This window comes from Bos indicus, chromosome 11 (genome assembly GCF_029378745.1).
Source record: "Bos indicus isolate NIAB-ARS_2022 breed Sahiwal x Tharparkar chromosome 11, NIAB-ARS_B.indTharparkar_mat_pri_1.0, whole genome shotgun sequence".
Classification (NCBI taxonomy): Eukaryota; Metazoa; Chordata; class Mammalia; order Artiodactyla; family Bovidae; genus Bos; species Bos indicus.
The window spans coordinates 36,169,167-36,186,881 of NC_091770.1; the positions used below are offsets into that span (position 1 = coordinate 36,169,167).

The 17,715-nt window shown below is 36.8% G+C and overlaps 1 protein-coding gene across 4 annotated transcripts in view; it reads right to left on the bottom strand.

Moving 5' to 3' along the window:
- Positions 1-17,715, bottom strand: part of ASB3 (ankyrin repeat and SOCS box containing 3) — a 118,352-nt gene that overhangs the window by 71,290 nt on the left and 29,347 nt on the right. For 3 of the 4 annotated variants that reach the window (XM_070798654.1, XM_019970132.2, XM_070798655.1), the window contains exons 2-3: positions 12,968-13,176; positions 5,553-5,711 (exon numbers count right to left, since the gene is read on the bottom strand). In XM_070798654.1, coding sequence (XP_070654755.1) covers positions 5,553-5,711; positions 12,968-13,163 — 355 coding nt within the window. In that variant the 5' untranslated portion in view covers positions 13,164-13,176. Of the gene's footprint in view, positions 1-5,552; positions 5,712-12,967; positions 13,177-17,611; positions 17,695-17,715 lie in introns of those variants that run through there. The other variant, XM_070798656.1, reaches the window with a different exon arrangement.

The window sequence follows — 17,715 nt, forward strand, 5'->3', positions numbered from 1 at the left end:
AGTCCAACTCTCACATCCATACATGACCACTGGAAAAACCATAGCCTTGACTAGACGGACCTTTGTTGGCAATGTCTCTGCTTTTCAATATGCTGTCTAGGTTGGTCATAACTTTCCTTCCAAGGAGTAAACGTCTTTTAATTTCACGGCTGCAGTCACCATCTGCAGTGATTTTGGAGCCCAAAAATATAAAGTCTGACAGTTTCCACTGTTTCCCCATTTCCCATGAAGTGATGGGACCAGATGCCATGATTTTCGTTTTCTGAATGTTAAGCTTTAAGCCAACTTTTTCACTCTCCACTTTCACTTTCATCAAGAGGCTTTTGAGTTCCTCTTCACTTTCTGCCATAAGGGTGGTGTCATCTGCATATCTGAGGTTATTGATATTTCTCCCGGCAATCTTGATTCCAGCTTGTGCTTCTTCCAGTCCAGCATTTCTCATGATGTACTCTGCATATAAGTTAAATAAGCAGGGTGACAACATACAGCCTTGATGTACTCCTTTTCCTATTTGGAACCAGTCTGTTGTTCCATGTCCAGTTCTAACTGTTGCTTCCTGACCTGCATACAGATTTCTCAAGAGGCAGGTCAGGTGGTCTGGTACCTGTCAGTCCTCATGAGGTGGATAAACCTACAGCCTATTGTACAGAGTGAAGTAAGTCAGAAAGAGACAAATATCTTAATTATTAACACATATACATGGAATGTAGAAAGACAATACTGACGATCCTACATGCAGGGAAGAAAAGGAGACACAGACATGAAGAACAGACTTTTGAACTCAGTGGGAGAAGGAGAGGGTAGGATGATTTGAGAGACTAGCACTGAAACATATATATTGCCATATGTCAAACAGATAGTCAGTAGGGATTTGCTCAGTGACACAGGGAGTACACCCAGTGCTCTGTGACAACCTAGAGGGGTGGGATGGGGTGGGAGATAGGAGGGAGGTGCAAGAGGGAGGAGGTATATGAATACCTGTGGCTGATTTATGTTGATATACGGCAGAAACCAGTACAATATTGTAAAGCAATTATCCTCCAATAAAAAATTAAAAAAAAAAAAGAAATACCTAAGTGGAGAGTCATATATCCATTTACATCACTATGTTTTTTGCAAAAGCTCAGGCTTGTACTTTTCCTTTTCTCTTCCTTTTTAAAAAATACTCTACTTCCCTACTTCCAAACAAGAATCTAAAACAACTGATGCAGTACTTGAGCATGTAGAAGTCCTCTATGTACTACATCTCCTTGGTTTAAAATCGCTGCTTAAGTCAAAATATTTTTGTATTACCCAATACAAAACATAATTAGGGTGGAAAATTTGCTGCCAAAGAAACTAAATAAATCCTATTTAGCAGTATAGAATTTATAGGATTTATTTAAGCTAAATAAATCCTAATAAATGACTGAAAATAAGTGATTAAATGTTATTCGCTGGTTTGAATTATCTTGATCACTCTTCCTCCATTAACATAAAAATTGCAAGTTAACTATATCCTGAAATATAAATCACTAAATATTTATATTTAGTAGGAGCTTCCCTGGTGGCTCAGATGATAAAGAACTTGTCTACAATGCAGGAGACCTTGGTTCAATCCCTGGGTTGGGAAGATCCCCTGGAGAAAAGAAAGGCTATCCACTCCAGTATTGTGGCCTAGAGAATTCCATGGGCTGTATATAGTTCATGGGGTTGCAAAGAGTAGGACACGACTGAGAGACTTTCACTTTCACTTTATGGTATCCCAGCCTCTGATCTAAGTTTGGGAGTTAGGACAGTGAACAAGATATAATCCCTGCTCTCATGGAACATTCTTTGTAATGAGGGGAATCAATAAACAAAGTAGCAAATAAATAACTGCAGCCAGTGATAAGAACTATGAAGATACTAAAATAGGATAACATGGAGCACAGTGGATACAGACTAGGTAGACACATAAAACTACATGGCTATGTTTTCTGTTTTTCTGCATTGGGGGAATACAAGACACAGTATTTCTCAAATGTATGTTGATCTGGAATCCTTCTGTCAATGAACATGTATTAGCTCACTGAATCAATTCGGGAAATGCTATTCTAACCAATACACAAGCAACAGCAAGATCAAAACTTATATACAGCACTCCTGATTCTAAAATACAGTGTTTTTACATCACCTCATCTGTGAGAGCTGAAATAATAACAGTACATATTTCATAGAATCGCAGTGTAAAATAAAGGCAATTCATCTAAAACACCTGACAAAGGGCTTAGTACACTTTTCTGATAAATAAGTATTATTGTTACTATTAATACAGTACTCTATACACGGTATCTTCCCCTGTCATCCCAGGGTGACTTTTGTTTCCCTCTTTTAATACTCTGAACCCTTTATCTCTGACAGGCCTTGATTCATTTTGTTCACGTCTCTATGAATAAAGATTGCACGCAGCACAGCCTCAGTGAAAGCTTAAGCTTTCTATGCAGTTGTACAGAATATTCAAGGTGGATCAAATGTGAATGTGGGAAAAAAGAAACTTCATATAAAAGTAATCTCCCCCTCAAGAAATACAAATCATATTACAGCAAGGCTTCCATGAAACATCTTCATAACAGTATATATCACATATTGAAAACACTTTTATAAATTAATATCATCAGTAATAGATCATTTTCTTCCTGATAAAATGCACTATCATTTCATTTCTGTTGTATTCCTGGAGAAATATATTACCTGCACTTTACCAAGAAAAAACATGAGAGAAACCCAAACTGAAAGACATTTTACAAAACAAATTGCCTGAACTCTTCAAAAATGTTAAAATCATAAAAGTAAGGACTGAAAAACTGTTACAGGAGGCTAAAGAGACATAATATCTAAATATAAAAAATAATCCTGGACTGACCCTGAACCAATAAAAAAAAATTTATTTGCTGAAAAGGAGAGTAGTGGAACAACTGGCAAAACTGAGAAATCTGCAAATTACATACCATCTGTAGATTAAATAAAGTACTGCATCAATGTTAACTTCCTAATCTTGATTACTTTATAGCAGATATATAAAAGAATTTCATTGCCTCTACAAAGTTCACACAAAAGTAGGTAAAGAAGCTTTCTGAGTATAATTTAATCTAAAAATGCTTCCAATAAACGACATATGGGTATACAGTGAGAAAAAATGATACAATGGACAAAGACAAAAGAACAAACTTTGGGTGAAAGGCATATAAGAATCTTTGTAATGTTATTTCCATAAATCTGAAATTATTTCAAAACAAAACACTTTTGTCTAATAACAGAATAGAAAAAAAAAGGAAAAATGACAAATAGTCACAAGAAAAGATGTTCAATGTCATTAGCAATCACGAAAAATACAAATTAAAATCACAACGAGATACCACTAATTCCTATTAAAATGACTAAAATGTAAAAAAGCAAAAGAAAAAGCTGTCAGTTCCAAATGACATGGTAAGGATGTGGGGCAACTGAAACTCAAACATTACTGGAGAGAATGCAAAATGGTAGAGTCACTTTGTAAGAAATTTCCAAACTTTTCCAAAGTTAAATATATACTTGGACTTCCCTGGTGGCTCAGACAGTAAAGCGTCTGCCTACAGTGCGGGAGACCTGGGTTCAATCCCTGGGTCGGGAAAATCTCCTGGAGAAGGAAACTGCAGTCCACTCCAGTATTCTTGCCTGAAAAATCCCATGGATGGAGGAGCCTGGTAGGCTACAGTCCATGGGGTCGCAGAGAGTCAGACACGACTGAGTGACTTCACTTCACTTCACTTCCAAACTTTTCCAAAGTTAAATATATACTTACCACATGACCTAACAATCCTAAATATTAATTTAAGAGAAATGAAACCTTATATTTAAAACAAAACCTACATGCAAAAGTTTGTAGCAAATTTATTCACATGCAAAAGTTTGTAGCAATTTATTCACAATCACTGAACACTGAACATCACAATTCAAATGTCCATCAATTGATAAATGGATACACTGTGGTGCACTCATACAATGGAATACTACTTAGCAATAATGAAAGAACTATTGATACATGCAACAATATGTATGTTGCTCAAAAGCAGTATGCTAAGTGAAAGAAGTCAGTCTCAAAAGTCCCATGTTGTATTATTTCATATATATTTATGTGCTTAGTCACTCAGTTGTGTTTCACTCTTTGTGACCCCACGGACTATAGTTGACCAGGCTCCTCTGTCCGTGAAGATTCTCTAGACAAGAATACTAGAGTGGGTTGCCATGCCCTCCTCCAAGGGATCTTCCCAACCATGGGACTGAACCCAGGTCTCCCACATTGCAGGCAGATTCTTTACCGTCTGAGTCACCAGGGAAGCCCATATATTTATGACATTTTGTTAAAAAGCAAACTACAGGGGAGTTCCCTGGTAGTCTTGTGGTTAGGACTCTGGGCTTCCACTGCCATGGCCTAGGTTCAATCCTTGGTCAAGGAACTTAGATTTCCCCAAGCTATATGGCAGGGCCAAAAAAAGAGCAAAACACAGGGATGAAAACAGAAAACAGATCAGTGGTTGTAGGCGTAAAGTTAGGAGAGAATGCTGATAAAAATACGAAACATGATGAAATTCTGGAAGGTGATGAACTCTTCTGTGTCTTGATTATCACTGTCATTACACATTTTTATACATACATCAAAACTCATACAACTGTTCACTAAAAAGAATGAATTCTACTGTACACAAATTTTAAGAATATGTATTTTTAAATTCACAAGGAAAAAATTATTTTCATAGACATTTTATTTGCAGCCTAATGAAGACTAGGTGGGTACTATTACTCTCATTTTGTAAGTGAGGAAACTGAATCATACAGTAAACAAGTGAACTTACAAATACCATGTGGCAGAACCAAACTATAGTACAAATACTTTGATTCTACATAAATAATTTATTCTCTTAATTTTCTCACGTTCCACTAAACTTTATGGACCACAGAGTGCTTGAAGACAAATATGATCAAAGATAAGGAGGGAAGAATAAAAGACAGGTACTGGAAGTATGCCATTTAGAATTTGGCCTCTGTTCTTAATGAATTAAAAAATAGACCATAAAGGAATAAGCCTGAATAGTGATCCATATAGGCAACAAATTAACTGGCATTAAAGATTTAGCCCGTTAAATTCTTCCATAAAACTTTAATTTTTTAATGCTAAGAAAACACAGAAGCAAACATAAAACATTCACAGGTAACCTTGTAACTACTGCTACAATTTAAACTGTACCTGGTCTTCAGAGCAACACTGAGAACAATAATGGTGACTACAATTTACAAAAGATTTTATAACTTTAAATAGACATTTAAAGATATCCTCCCCCCAGAAAATATTATTCCCAGATGCTATCACTCAAGGGTAGAAAATGAAGAAGAACCTTTAAAAACACCTTTCTGGTTTCAAAATCAAAGAAATGGCAATATAATATTTGCCATACATACAACAGCTTGAGGGAAAATCTGGCTTAGTTTCTTAAGCAAAACATACAATTAAAAAAATAAAAATTGTTATCTGTACCATAAATAACATACTTCACCTAAAAACAATGGTGTGGTTTCCTCTAAAGTAGTTGCATTCGGATCTGCCCCAGCTTCTAAAAGAATCTGTATGATCTTCCAATGTCCCTGACTTGCAGCAAGATGTAATGCACAGAAGCCTTCAAATGTCTTTGTCTTGATGTAGTTTTCAGATGAATCTATGAAAGAATAAACTATCAATTAGAAGATATCACTTCTATTTCTTGGGATTAAAAAGCAAAGATTCTAAGAAGAATTTAATAAAATATTAAAAGATAAGTATAAATGGGAGGTCTTGTAGTTTAAAACTCTAGAAAACCAAGAAAAAGTTCTATACGGGTCACAGTGTAAACAGCTCTCCAGTAGTCCTAACACAGATTCTGCCCACATACTCATTTCTCCTCTATTTTTTGGTAATTGGGGGAAAGAGAGTGGCAGGAATTAAAAGGAAACATAAGAGCAAGATTAAAGATTTACTGAAATATTAACAAACTTGATTTTTTGAATTTCCGAATTTCCATGAGAAAATGGTCTCATTTGTAGCATTATTTCTTTGCATTCAACTAATAAGATGAAGGCAGTTTAAAATACACGTTTTCTAAGCTAAAACTACATTCTACTCACTAATGAAGACTGCATTTCTAAATAATAAAATGCACTCCAAATAAACTGAATTGTAACCAACAATTTATAAGGAACTTATGAATTAACTGACTTTTAAGTTTTCTGGGGTTTGTTAAGAAAATTTCTAAGTTTTGGTAACATTCAAGTTATGGAAATAATGTCCACATTAAATTTTCTGAAACTCCACAACAAAAGGTAATATTAAGTGACTTTCTTACTTGGCTTCCAAAACAATCAGATTCTAAACCCACAATAGAGGGATGGGCTGTAAGATGACTGGGGAAGGCATTTCTGAGAGTATTGATAAAAACAAAAAGTAGACAAATTTTAAGTAATATCTTTCTTCAAATATCAGAATTAAAACTAATGCTCCTGACTAAAACAATCACTGGTTCTAAGTAATTCTTATAATCATAACTCACTACTGGGGGTCTAAGCTACAACACAAATTTAAAAAATCAGCCTCCAACTTTATAAGATACACAACTAAATGGCAAGATAGAGTAGTTATATTTTAAAAGTTCCTATCACAAAGAAAGTGTTCCCCAGGTAAGTCAGAAACAGACATTTATTCAGCTATCCACAAAACTATCACGTTAAGGGACTTCCTGATGAGCCAGTAGCTAAATTCCACACTCCCAATGCAGGGGGCCTGGTTTCAATCCCTAGTCAGGGACCTACGTCCCACATGCTCTAACTAAGAATTTGCATGCCACAACCAAAACCTGGTACAGCCAAATAAACAAATTAAAAAAAAAAAATGTAATCTATTTCTATATATGTTGAAATTTTCTATAGAACATTTATACAGAGATATAGGTTCGATACAGATACATAAATAGCTCCCCAAAAGAAAATTTCAACATGATAGAGATGCTGATTCTTCCCAAAATAATAATAAATTTATTATAATTCTAAGCAAAATGTCAACAGAACTGAATGTTACTTGATTGACTGGTTTTATACTAGTAAAGTGACTGATGTTGATAGGGGTTGGGAAGAGTAGATAAGAATAACAAAGAATTTAGAAAAATAAAACAAGGAAAATATTGAGGGGAGCCTAGACTTTAAAAATTAAACCATGTGTTAAACTTAGAATAATAGAATAATGTGGTCCATCTGAACACAACTCTTTTTTGCCCCTTAAACTTAACTGTATTACTTGTTATTAACAAAAACAATCTACAAAACATGAGGGAATCCACCCACGAGAACTTTTTAAATTAATGCAGATATTGACATAGCTGTAGAGCTTGATAAAGAACTAAGAGTTCAAAGCAACACATTAACTTGGTTTTGAATCTTATAATTTTTCACTCTTATCTTTAAATTGCAAAAGTGCAATAAGCAATTTTCATTAACTTAACACTTTTAAACAAATACCCAAGCAGTTTCCCAGTCATCTGTATTCATGCTCTGCTCACAGAACCTCCAGTGGTGGTGATGCCTTTGTGACAACAGGCTGAGACTGTAATAAAGAGTTCCCATCCTAATCTCTGTTAATGCAGGAGATACTCTAACAGTGATCTTTAGTTAGGAAGACCCAGCTTGAGGTCTGTGAGATCAACGAAGACTTCTGAGGGCAGGGGACCCATGAGCTGACATTTCAGTGATGAGCAGGTGCTGGGGAAAGGGAGGCAGTGAAGAATACTCCTTATGTGAAAGGAGAACAGAGAGCAGGAGGACCTGAAGGGAGGCCAGTCAGGAGGCTGGGAAGTGATGACGATCCTCTCCTTGACAAAACTTTAGCCAGTTTCTTCTGAGCCTTCTTGAATAGGCCTAGACCCCATCCCAGGCCCCACATTCCCCAGTCGTATCTTTGGCCTCTCTAGCCCAGTTCCAGAAAAAATCCTGCTGAGTCAATTTAGCAAGAATCCCCCTACCCTGATACCCCCTCTTACTGGTTTTCCATTCATGAATCTCCTCACTCTGTTCCTTGACTATAAATTCTCACTATCATTATGTTCAAAGTTTAGCCAGCTCTCTTCCTCTGTCATGATAAGTCTTGACAATGATTGCAATAACCCTGAATACACATTCTTATTCACTAAGCTAAATTGCCTTATTTATCTAAGGATTTCTAATATCTGTTATCATACCCAGCATAATATTTTCTTAATATGAACTAATATAAAGCACTATGAGTTAGATCATTTATTTGCCACATAAACGCACTTGTTCATAACGTTATAATTAATTATAAAAGTTTAATTAACCTTTAGTCAGCAAATAGTTTAATATAGAACGGCATGATTAACTGTCAATACCAATTACACCGAACTTCCAATACAAGAAAGAAGAAAAGCAAATTTGTGATTTGTGCTAAAACTTTATACAGAAAGCTATAGTGAAATATATTTATATATATATATACAATACATACATATATATGCATATTAAACTTCTAAGTAATCCATACTACACTTGAGTGTTCTCCAACTTGAATGAGAAGGCCATGTATGACTGATTTCTAGGCTAGATTCTGGATCCAAAATAATGGTAAGCCAAAGCCTTTCTCACCATTTAAGACTCTTCCATCATTTTTTCTAGGCCTCAGCACCTTCATACTTTAGTGTACTAATAGAATGCTTTAGGAATCTCTGACAGTTCACTAATATTAGATGAAGTTCAAAAAGGCAGAAATTATATAGTAAAAGACAATATAATGCAAGAGCTGAGCCACAAAAGATCCAGAGAATTATGAATCATATAAAACAAGGGTATAGAAAGTATAAAGAACGACAGAAATGTCAAACCTGCTTTGGAAACTTTTAAGATTAACCTACAATACCAGGTTCAACTGGTACAGATATGAAGATGCTACTGTCAGCAGCAAAAGAAAGCTCACTTCACCCTTCAAGACTAGAAATGTTCATAGGTCACCATCACTTTAAAAATACCTCCTTATATGAAACTGTATGCTAGCTAGACTTTTACAACATAGTCAGTTACATTGTACGTTGACCAGTCTCCACTGGTCTTTTTTTTTTTTTTTAATCACTCAGGAAAGTTCTAATTATAATCTTTCTTTAAAAGGCAGAGGACCTGAATAAAGTACGAACTTTAAGGGATGAGGCAGAGGAATTCAGAAAACATTTCTGAAAGTGACTAATAGGTTATATAGACCTTTTGTTTCATTTTAGTTGGATTTTTCTAGTTAGTGAATCAGAACCATACAGAACAACCAAACTCAAAGAAGACTGAGACCAAAAATGTCACCACCTACTAGAACAAGTCATATACATGCTCCTACCCTCTGAAAATCCTGTTTCTTCTCTCCATCAGTCAGTCAGTCAGTTCAGTCACTCAGTTACATCCAACTCTGCAACCCCATGGACTGCAGCACACCAGGCCTCCCTGTCCATCATCAACTCCCAGAGTTTACTTAAACTCACGTCCATTGAGTCAGTGATGCCACCCAACCATCTCATCCTCTGTCATCCCCTTCCCCACCCACCTTCAATCTTTCCCAGCATCAGGGTCTTTTCAAATGAGTCAGCTCTTCGCACCTGGTGGCCAAAATATTGGACTTCAGCATCAGTCCTTGCAATGAATATTCTGGACTGATTTTCTTTCGGATGGACTGGTTGGATCTCTGTGCAGTCCAAGGGGCTCTCAAGAGTCTTCTCCAACACCACAGTTCAAAAGCATCAATTCTTCGGTGCTTAGCTTTCTTTATGGTTCAGCTCTCACATCTATACATGACTATTGGAAAAACAATAGGTTTGACTAGACAGACCTTTGTTGGGAATGTAATATTTCTGCTTTTTAATATGCTGTCTAGGTTGGTCATAACTTTTCTTCCAAGGAGCCAGTGACTTTTAATTTCATGGCTGCAGTCACCATCTGCAGTAATTTTGGCCCCTGAAAAAAATAAAGTCTGTTACTGTTTTCACTGTTGGCCCATATTTGCCATTAAGTGATGGGACCGGATGCCATGATCTTCATTTCTGTATGGTGAGTTTTAAGCCAAGTTTTGCACTCTCCTCTTTCACTTTCATCAAGAGGCTCTTTAGTTCTTCTTCACTTTCTGCCATAAGGGTGGTGTCATCTGTATATCTGAGGTTATTGATATTTCTCCCGGCAATCTTGATTCCAGCTTGTGCTTCATCCAGCCCAGTTTTTCTCATGATGTACTCTGCATGTAAGTTAAATAAGCAGGGTAACAATATACACCCTTGACGTACTCCTTTCCCAATCTGGACCCAGTTTATTGTTCCATGTCAAGTTCTAACTGTTGCTTCTTGACCAGCATACAGATTTCTCAGGAGGCAGGACAGGTGGTCTGGTATTCCCATCTCTTTCAGAATTTTCCACAGTTTGTTGTGGTCCACATAGTCAAAGGCTTTGGCATAGTCAATAAAGCAGAAATAGATGTTTTTCTGGAACTCTCTTGCTATCAATGATCCAGCGGATGTTGGCAATCTGATCTCTGGTTCCTCTACCTTTTCTAAATCCAGCTTGAACATCTGGAAGTTCACAGTTCACGTACTACTGAAATTCTTCATCAGTTCAGTTCAGTTGCTCAGTCATGTCCGACTCTTTGCGACCCCATGAACCGCAGCACGCCAGGCCTCCCTGTCTATCACCAACTCCCAGAGTTTACCCAAACTCACGCCCATTGAGTCAGTGATGCCATCTAACCATCTCATCCTCTGTTGTCCCCTTTTCCTCCTGCCTTCAATCTTTCCCAACATCTGGGTCTTTTCAAATGAGTCCACCCTAATCCTTGTGTATATATTGCAAGTAAATTAGATTTATCCAAAATTTATTTCATAATAGTGAACTCTAATAAAAATAGCAAGAGATTTTTATTTGACCTTTATATCAACTATGTTAACTATGGGTGGCCATCTTATCCTCTAAAAACATCAAGTCTAAAAAAAAAAAACAGTCATTAACAATGAAGATGGTATTTTTAATTTCTAAAAGAAAACACAAATGATTTACATAGCCAGTTCAAACATATTAAGTCAAAAGCATGCCTAATTTTATTCAGCAGCTAAAAGGAAAAAAAAAATTATAAAACTGATGTGGGGGTACTTCCCTGTGCTCCAATAGTTAAGATTCCTTGTTCCCAATGCAGAGGGTGTGGGTTCAATCCCTGATCGGGAAAGTAAGATCCCACATTCTGAGTGGCCAAAAAGAAAAAAAGAAAACACTGATGTAGAAAGAGAGAACAGTGTATCTAGAATGAGCTTTTTAACCAGAAACAGATATTCAAATCCATGCCTTTGTCACCAGAGATGGTTTGGGAATTCAAGCTATAGAACTAACTTCAAACAAATTCTGAACAAACGCATTTTAAAATTTGAGTCATAAATCTTATTTTTTTAGTATCTTTAAACATTCAACTATAACAGACTCTAGAACATGTGATTTAAAAAGAAACCATGACAAACTGCCTGCATCATGATTTTTAGAGACTTTAGCCTTCCTATCACTCATCCCTTAAAACAAAACAAACAAAAAGCCAAGCCAAAAACACTGTAAGGATTATTTTCTTTCTAATCCATGAGGAAATCAGTAATTTTGATGAGCTTTGGCCTTAAAAGACTACCTTCTGAATAGCCATGCCTGGTGATGGTAAGTATAAAGAAAAGAAAAATCTGAGTTTCCATGATTAATGAAACGTAAACAGTGCACCAAATGTCATAACATGGAGTGTTATGTTCAATCTCAGTTTAAATTAACTGAACGTTAAAAATGCTTATTTTGATTAAACACTGGAAGCACGCTATAGTGGGAAAACATGAGTCAAAGAAAAGGATTCAAGTCAAATTTCCTAGTTCATTACATAAATTTTGACAAGTCCATTTCTCTAAGCCTTGCTTGATCTTTTCAACAATAAAATGGGTATAACAATGCCTCAATAGCAGCTTTGTATTTATTAGATAAATAATGTAAATCAAGCATCTAGTACAATGATTGCCACAAAGCAGGGCTCAATCACCATTAGCTCTCTTTCCATGCCCTGTTTCCTAAGTGTCAAACTCTTTGCTTAGTCTCATTTACTGAGCTCTTCACTCAGCAGTGTGCTGGCAAATGTGTAACTGGCTCAGAGGGAGAAGGAAAAAAAAGTTTATGGTATTGGTTTGTAGCACTGGCTGAGTTCTGGGGTAAAAACACTTCCACATAGCTGACCTCAACCTATGAGCATGAAGTCAATCAAATACAGAGTTGGAAAAAGATGTACATGATTACTCTCTGTCCCACTACTCTTGTTTTATTTTTCCACAACACTTTCGCCTTTTGAAATTATCTTGATTAACCGCTTAGGTATTTACTGTCTCTTCCCACCCTCACAGGATTAAAAACACCATAAAAGCAGAGATCTTGTCCGTCCTGCTCTCTTCTGTATCTCATTAAATATAAAAGCAAATTAATTGCTGAGTCCCAAAATTAAGGAAACCATAAAGTATTTCTAAAAAAGACTAATATACTCACACCCTCAATTTCAGCAGCACTGCTCTTTTTCTTTGGAGAAAGAATAAAAAATAAACATAACCAGTAACTACCAAATACTTAAATTAAAACAGCAGATACTTTTGCCATATCACCTAGCTTAGCAAGAAAAATCAGCCAGGCAGAAGCACCTACATATAAAGGACAACATTTATAGATGTGTAGCTGGAACACCATACTTACATAATTCAAGGTGGGCAATCTAAACATTCTTAATAACACAGAGGCAGTCACTGTATGACTACAGAAAGGTAAACAAATATTACTGTTAGTAAGTCACGTATTACCACTTTTTTTATTAATACAGCTTGTAAGTCCAGCCTTTCATACGGTGAATTAACTTTACCTGCACGAATTAACATCCGCAAACATTCTACAGAGTTGTGATAAGATGCTTCGTGAATTGGCATCCATCCCCTGTTATCAGCAACATCAATGCTACGCCCCTTTTTGAGCAGTTTTCTTAATACTTTAACATTGCCTTCTCTGGCAGCAAGTCCAACCGTGGAGCATGTATCAGCATATGCCTCTGTAAAATCCATTCTTTTGACCAATCTACAAAACAAGGTAGAAAGAAAACACTATCATTAATAAATACTGTACTCCTAATTATTAAAAGATCACAGCTGATCTGTGGCATCTATTACATAATTGCTGAGGAAGAGCCTCAGCTTCTATGCTATCTACTATGCTATCTTCTATGCTATCAACTTCTATGCTATCTCAGTAGAGATAGCAACCTGCCATGTCATCACCTCTGCTAGACTAAACCAGGAAGTCTCTCTGTTTGGGGTAGGATTCCTTAGAGTGCTCATATTAAAGGTATCAAGGGAGTTTAAAGTGTTCTATCACTCCTTGTCTGAACAACTTCTTCCTGCAGCCTTCTTCTTCCATTCAGACTCCAACAAAATACAATCATTGGAATGCTACTGATGAGAAAGCATAAGGCCCTCAGTTAACCCCAAATGTATACTCTACTGTGTAGGGATGGCCATTTAACTACCAGCAACATTCAGCTTCAAGAATTAATTTCATAGCCCTTTACAGGAAAAAGCTAAACACACACACACAAAAAAAAAAAAAACAGAAAGAAGTGAAAGACTTTTTTTAAAGAACAAAAATAAGCAGTAATTCTAGTTTTTCTGCACCTGCAAGTCCTTTCCAGAAGGAGCGAAACTCTCAGGTTCTCTTTCCTTGACCAAACAGCCCCACTGACCGAATATGCTAAAATGAACAAAGAGCATCATAAAAAGATGGGTTCAGCTTTTCTACACTAGCCCAGAAAGTTTTTCACAGAATTACTGCCCTCTTCTCACAATCTCCCTTCAAAGTTCATCTCAAGTTCCCCTGGAGTCAGTGTCCTATATAGCTCAGAATGTGACTCTTACAAAGACGATTTCTTGTTAGTCAAGCTATGAGGCAGATTAGGCTAAGACCCAGGATTTCAGGGCAATGGTTATCTCCCAAGGGGTAGCCCTTTCTCAGTAACACTTCAGTTTCATCCTTCCTTCAGTTTTTCTAAAGATCTTAGGAGGTAGTTCAGGAAATGCTAACAACATGTCTAGTCCAGTATGGGTAAAAAGGTTTCTAGAGCCATATTCTAAATAATTTAATCAGAAAGGTGGATTTGAGCAAAGAGGTTAAAAGTAAACATACACAGTATTTCTTGTACTGCTAGAAAAATTTAAACGTATCTATGGTCATATTTGGAGAAGGCAATGGCAACCACTCCAGTACTCTAGCCTGGAAAATCCCATGGATGGAGGAGCCTGGTAGGCTGCAGTCCATGGGGTTGCTAAGAGTCGGACACGACTGAGCGACTTCACTTTCATTTTTCACTTTCATACATTGGAGAAGGAAATGGCAACCCACTCCAGTGTTCTTGCCTGGAGAATCCCAGAGTTGGGGGAGCCTGATGGGCTGCCATCTCTGGGGTTGCGTAGAGTCGGACACGACTGAAGCGACGTAGCAGCAGCATGGTCATATTTTGGAGAAGGCAATTGCAACCCACTCCAGTACTCTTGCCTGGGAAATCCCATGGACGGAGGAGCCTGGTAGGCTACAGTCCATGGGATCACGAAGAGTTGGACATGACTGAGCCACTTCACTTTCACTTTTCACTTTCATACACTGGAGAAGAAAATGGCAACCCACTCCATATTCTTGCCTGGAGAATCCAGCCTGGTGAGCTGCCATCTATGGGGTAGCACAGAGTCAGACACGACTGACATGACTTAGCAGTAGTAGCATGGTCATATTTGGGGCTTCCAAGGTGGCATGGCACAGAGGTAAAGAAACCGCCTGCAAATGCAGGATTCACATGCAGGAGACTCAGCTCAATCCCTGGGTTGGGAAGATCCTTTTAAGCAGGTAACAGCAACTCACTCTAGTGTTTTTGCCTGGAAAATTCCATGGACAGAGGATCCTGGCAGGCTACAGTCAATGGGGTCGCGAAAAGTCAGATGCGACTGCGCACACACACAATGGTCATATTTAAATATTAAAACTGTATCTGCAGGAACTGATTCTATAGAGAGCTAATGTTAGCTATGATTTAATCTGATTGAATCAACTGGTCCATTACTAAGAAAGTGAAGATATTTACTACAGAACATTTAATTATTCAGTTAATAATTATTTACTGAACACCAATTAAATGATCAGCAATAAGGAGAATATAAGATCACAAAGACATAAACTCTATCTCGTTATGTACCATCTCACAGAAACAATAAATATATGTGATTCAAAATAGAAAACAGAAAGCGCCATAAGAGAAGTATAGAGAGAGAGTCATGAGTAGTCAAAGCAGGGGAAAACTACTTCAAGCTGTACCTAAAAGATAAGGGAGGCTGTGACACTGAGATAACATGCAAAAGAGCATTTCTAGACAGAAGGAAAAAAACATAACTAAACTTATGGAAATGAACAAGCAAGGGTGAGTAAGGTCCAGTGAGTAAAGGAAGCAATCAATTCACTTTGGAAGGATTAGGTACACAGTAGAAAACTGAGATTACAGAGGTAGCCAAATTATGGAGAATCTTGAATGCTAAACTGTACATTTCTGAACCACACTACTTGTAGCGAGGGCCATTACATCCAAGTTTCACAAAAAAGAACAAATCACACACTTTAGGACAATTTATAAACATATTCATCTAAGAGAAAAAAACTTTTTTCTACATAGGAAAATCACACACACACACACATACAAGAATACTATTCCAAAGACATTAAAAACAGCATTCAAGTAAAAACAGGTAAGCATCCCTTCTGGCTTTTCTCACAGTTACAAATACTGTTAATAGATCCAGATTAATATGCAGTAATCTGAAAAAAAATTAACAGAACTGGATATCTTTGTACTTAAGAGAAAGAGAGTCCAAAAGAAATGTACTATAATAGCAGGATCATTCTCTTCAACCCTTAATACAACAAGTTAACATGAATAAACTGTTTATCTTACTTAGGGACTTCCTTGCTGGTTCAGTAGCTAAAATCCCAAGTTTCCAATGCAGGGTGCCAGAGTTCAATCCCTACTCAGGAAACTAGATCCTACATGCTGTGACTAATATTTTGCATGTCTCAACAAAACTGAAGAGCCCATGTGTGCAACCAAGACCCAGCAAGGCAAATAAATAAAGATCTCTTTTAATAAAACCTATGTTCTAGACTAAAAGAGAATACAAAGAAAATACATATAATGTACTAACAAATATGTATGATAAATATACCTCAGCTGGACCTAAACTGGTAAAATATCAGCTATAAAAATAAATTTTGAGGCACTTAAGGAAATCTGAACATAGAATAAATATTTGACGATGTAATTATTCTTAGATGTAATATTGGCACTCTGGTTATTAAGAGAATGTCCTTATTCTTAGAATTATTTAGCAGTTAAGTCACAGCACAAGCAGCTTCAGACATTTCAAAGTATATAAAGAGAAATAAAAGGTAAAGCAACTGTGGCAAAATGTTAATTATTGGATCCATGTGGAGGACATAAATGGTCACCATACTCTATATTTCTAACTTTTCTGTATGTTGAAATTTAACAGAAAAATTGGGAGAGGGAAACTAACCATTCCAGGCAATGTGAAACCACAACTTGAAGAAAGTTAAGACCTGGTTACTCTTAAATTAAGTTTTTCTTTGTGACATTTTTCTGCTGACTTCTTAAGAGTATAAATAATACTCTTTGAACCTGGATGTTCTAGTATTCTTTTACACAGTTGAAGACTATAAAACATAAAAAAGAACAAGCATTTCTTGAGCTTCTGTTCTCACATAAACATGGCCTTGATGGCCCAAGTGAGCTTCCTAAACAGTATTTCCGAGCAGCAGCTCTAACCTGCAGATCAAAACGTTTTTTAGGATACTTGACCTGTGGGATAAATTCATGAAATCTGTTCAATTCTTCAACAAAGAAACGTACACAGATCCCAGGAGGTACCACATATGGCTTCCAAAGCCTATGCACAAGCTAAAAACATTTATCTACATTTTTCTGAGTGAGTTTCTGAGTATACTAAAGATGACTAAGATCGTTTCACACAGAAAATTTTAATATATAAGCAGTTTTTGCTGAAATAATGATAGCTCTTCCATAGCCACAAAACTTCTGTAGTAAACTTTGTTTTTGAAAGGTAAAAAAGATTTTTTTAATGTAAATAAAGTCAAATACAGATTACAATCCGAGCTTGCATTCCCCTAGCTCTTGTTAAATGGGCAGAAATCCAGTTTTCAAAGCATAAGAAATGTCTTTCTACGTGCCACATAAGGTGCCCATAAACAGTTCGTCTCCGTGTATCTAGACCACGCCACCCAAGATACCCACCCTCTCCCTCCTCCTCCCATTTGAAAAAAGTAAATACACCCAACCTTAAAGCCACACTAAAAGGATTGTGGGTACTGTAGTCTTCTGACCACACGCACCTCCGGAAAGGTAGGGTGATAAACAGAGGCTGCTGAAAAATCCATTGCTTACCAGGGAGGAAATCAATGCTTCCAAATACCCTAAGCAAGCAGACAAAACAACAACGTTGACTGAGACAGAGTAGGAAACCGTTCCGCGAACTGCAAGTCCCAGTG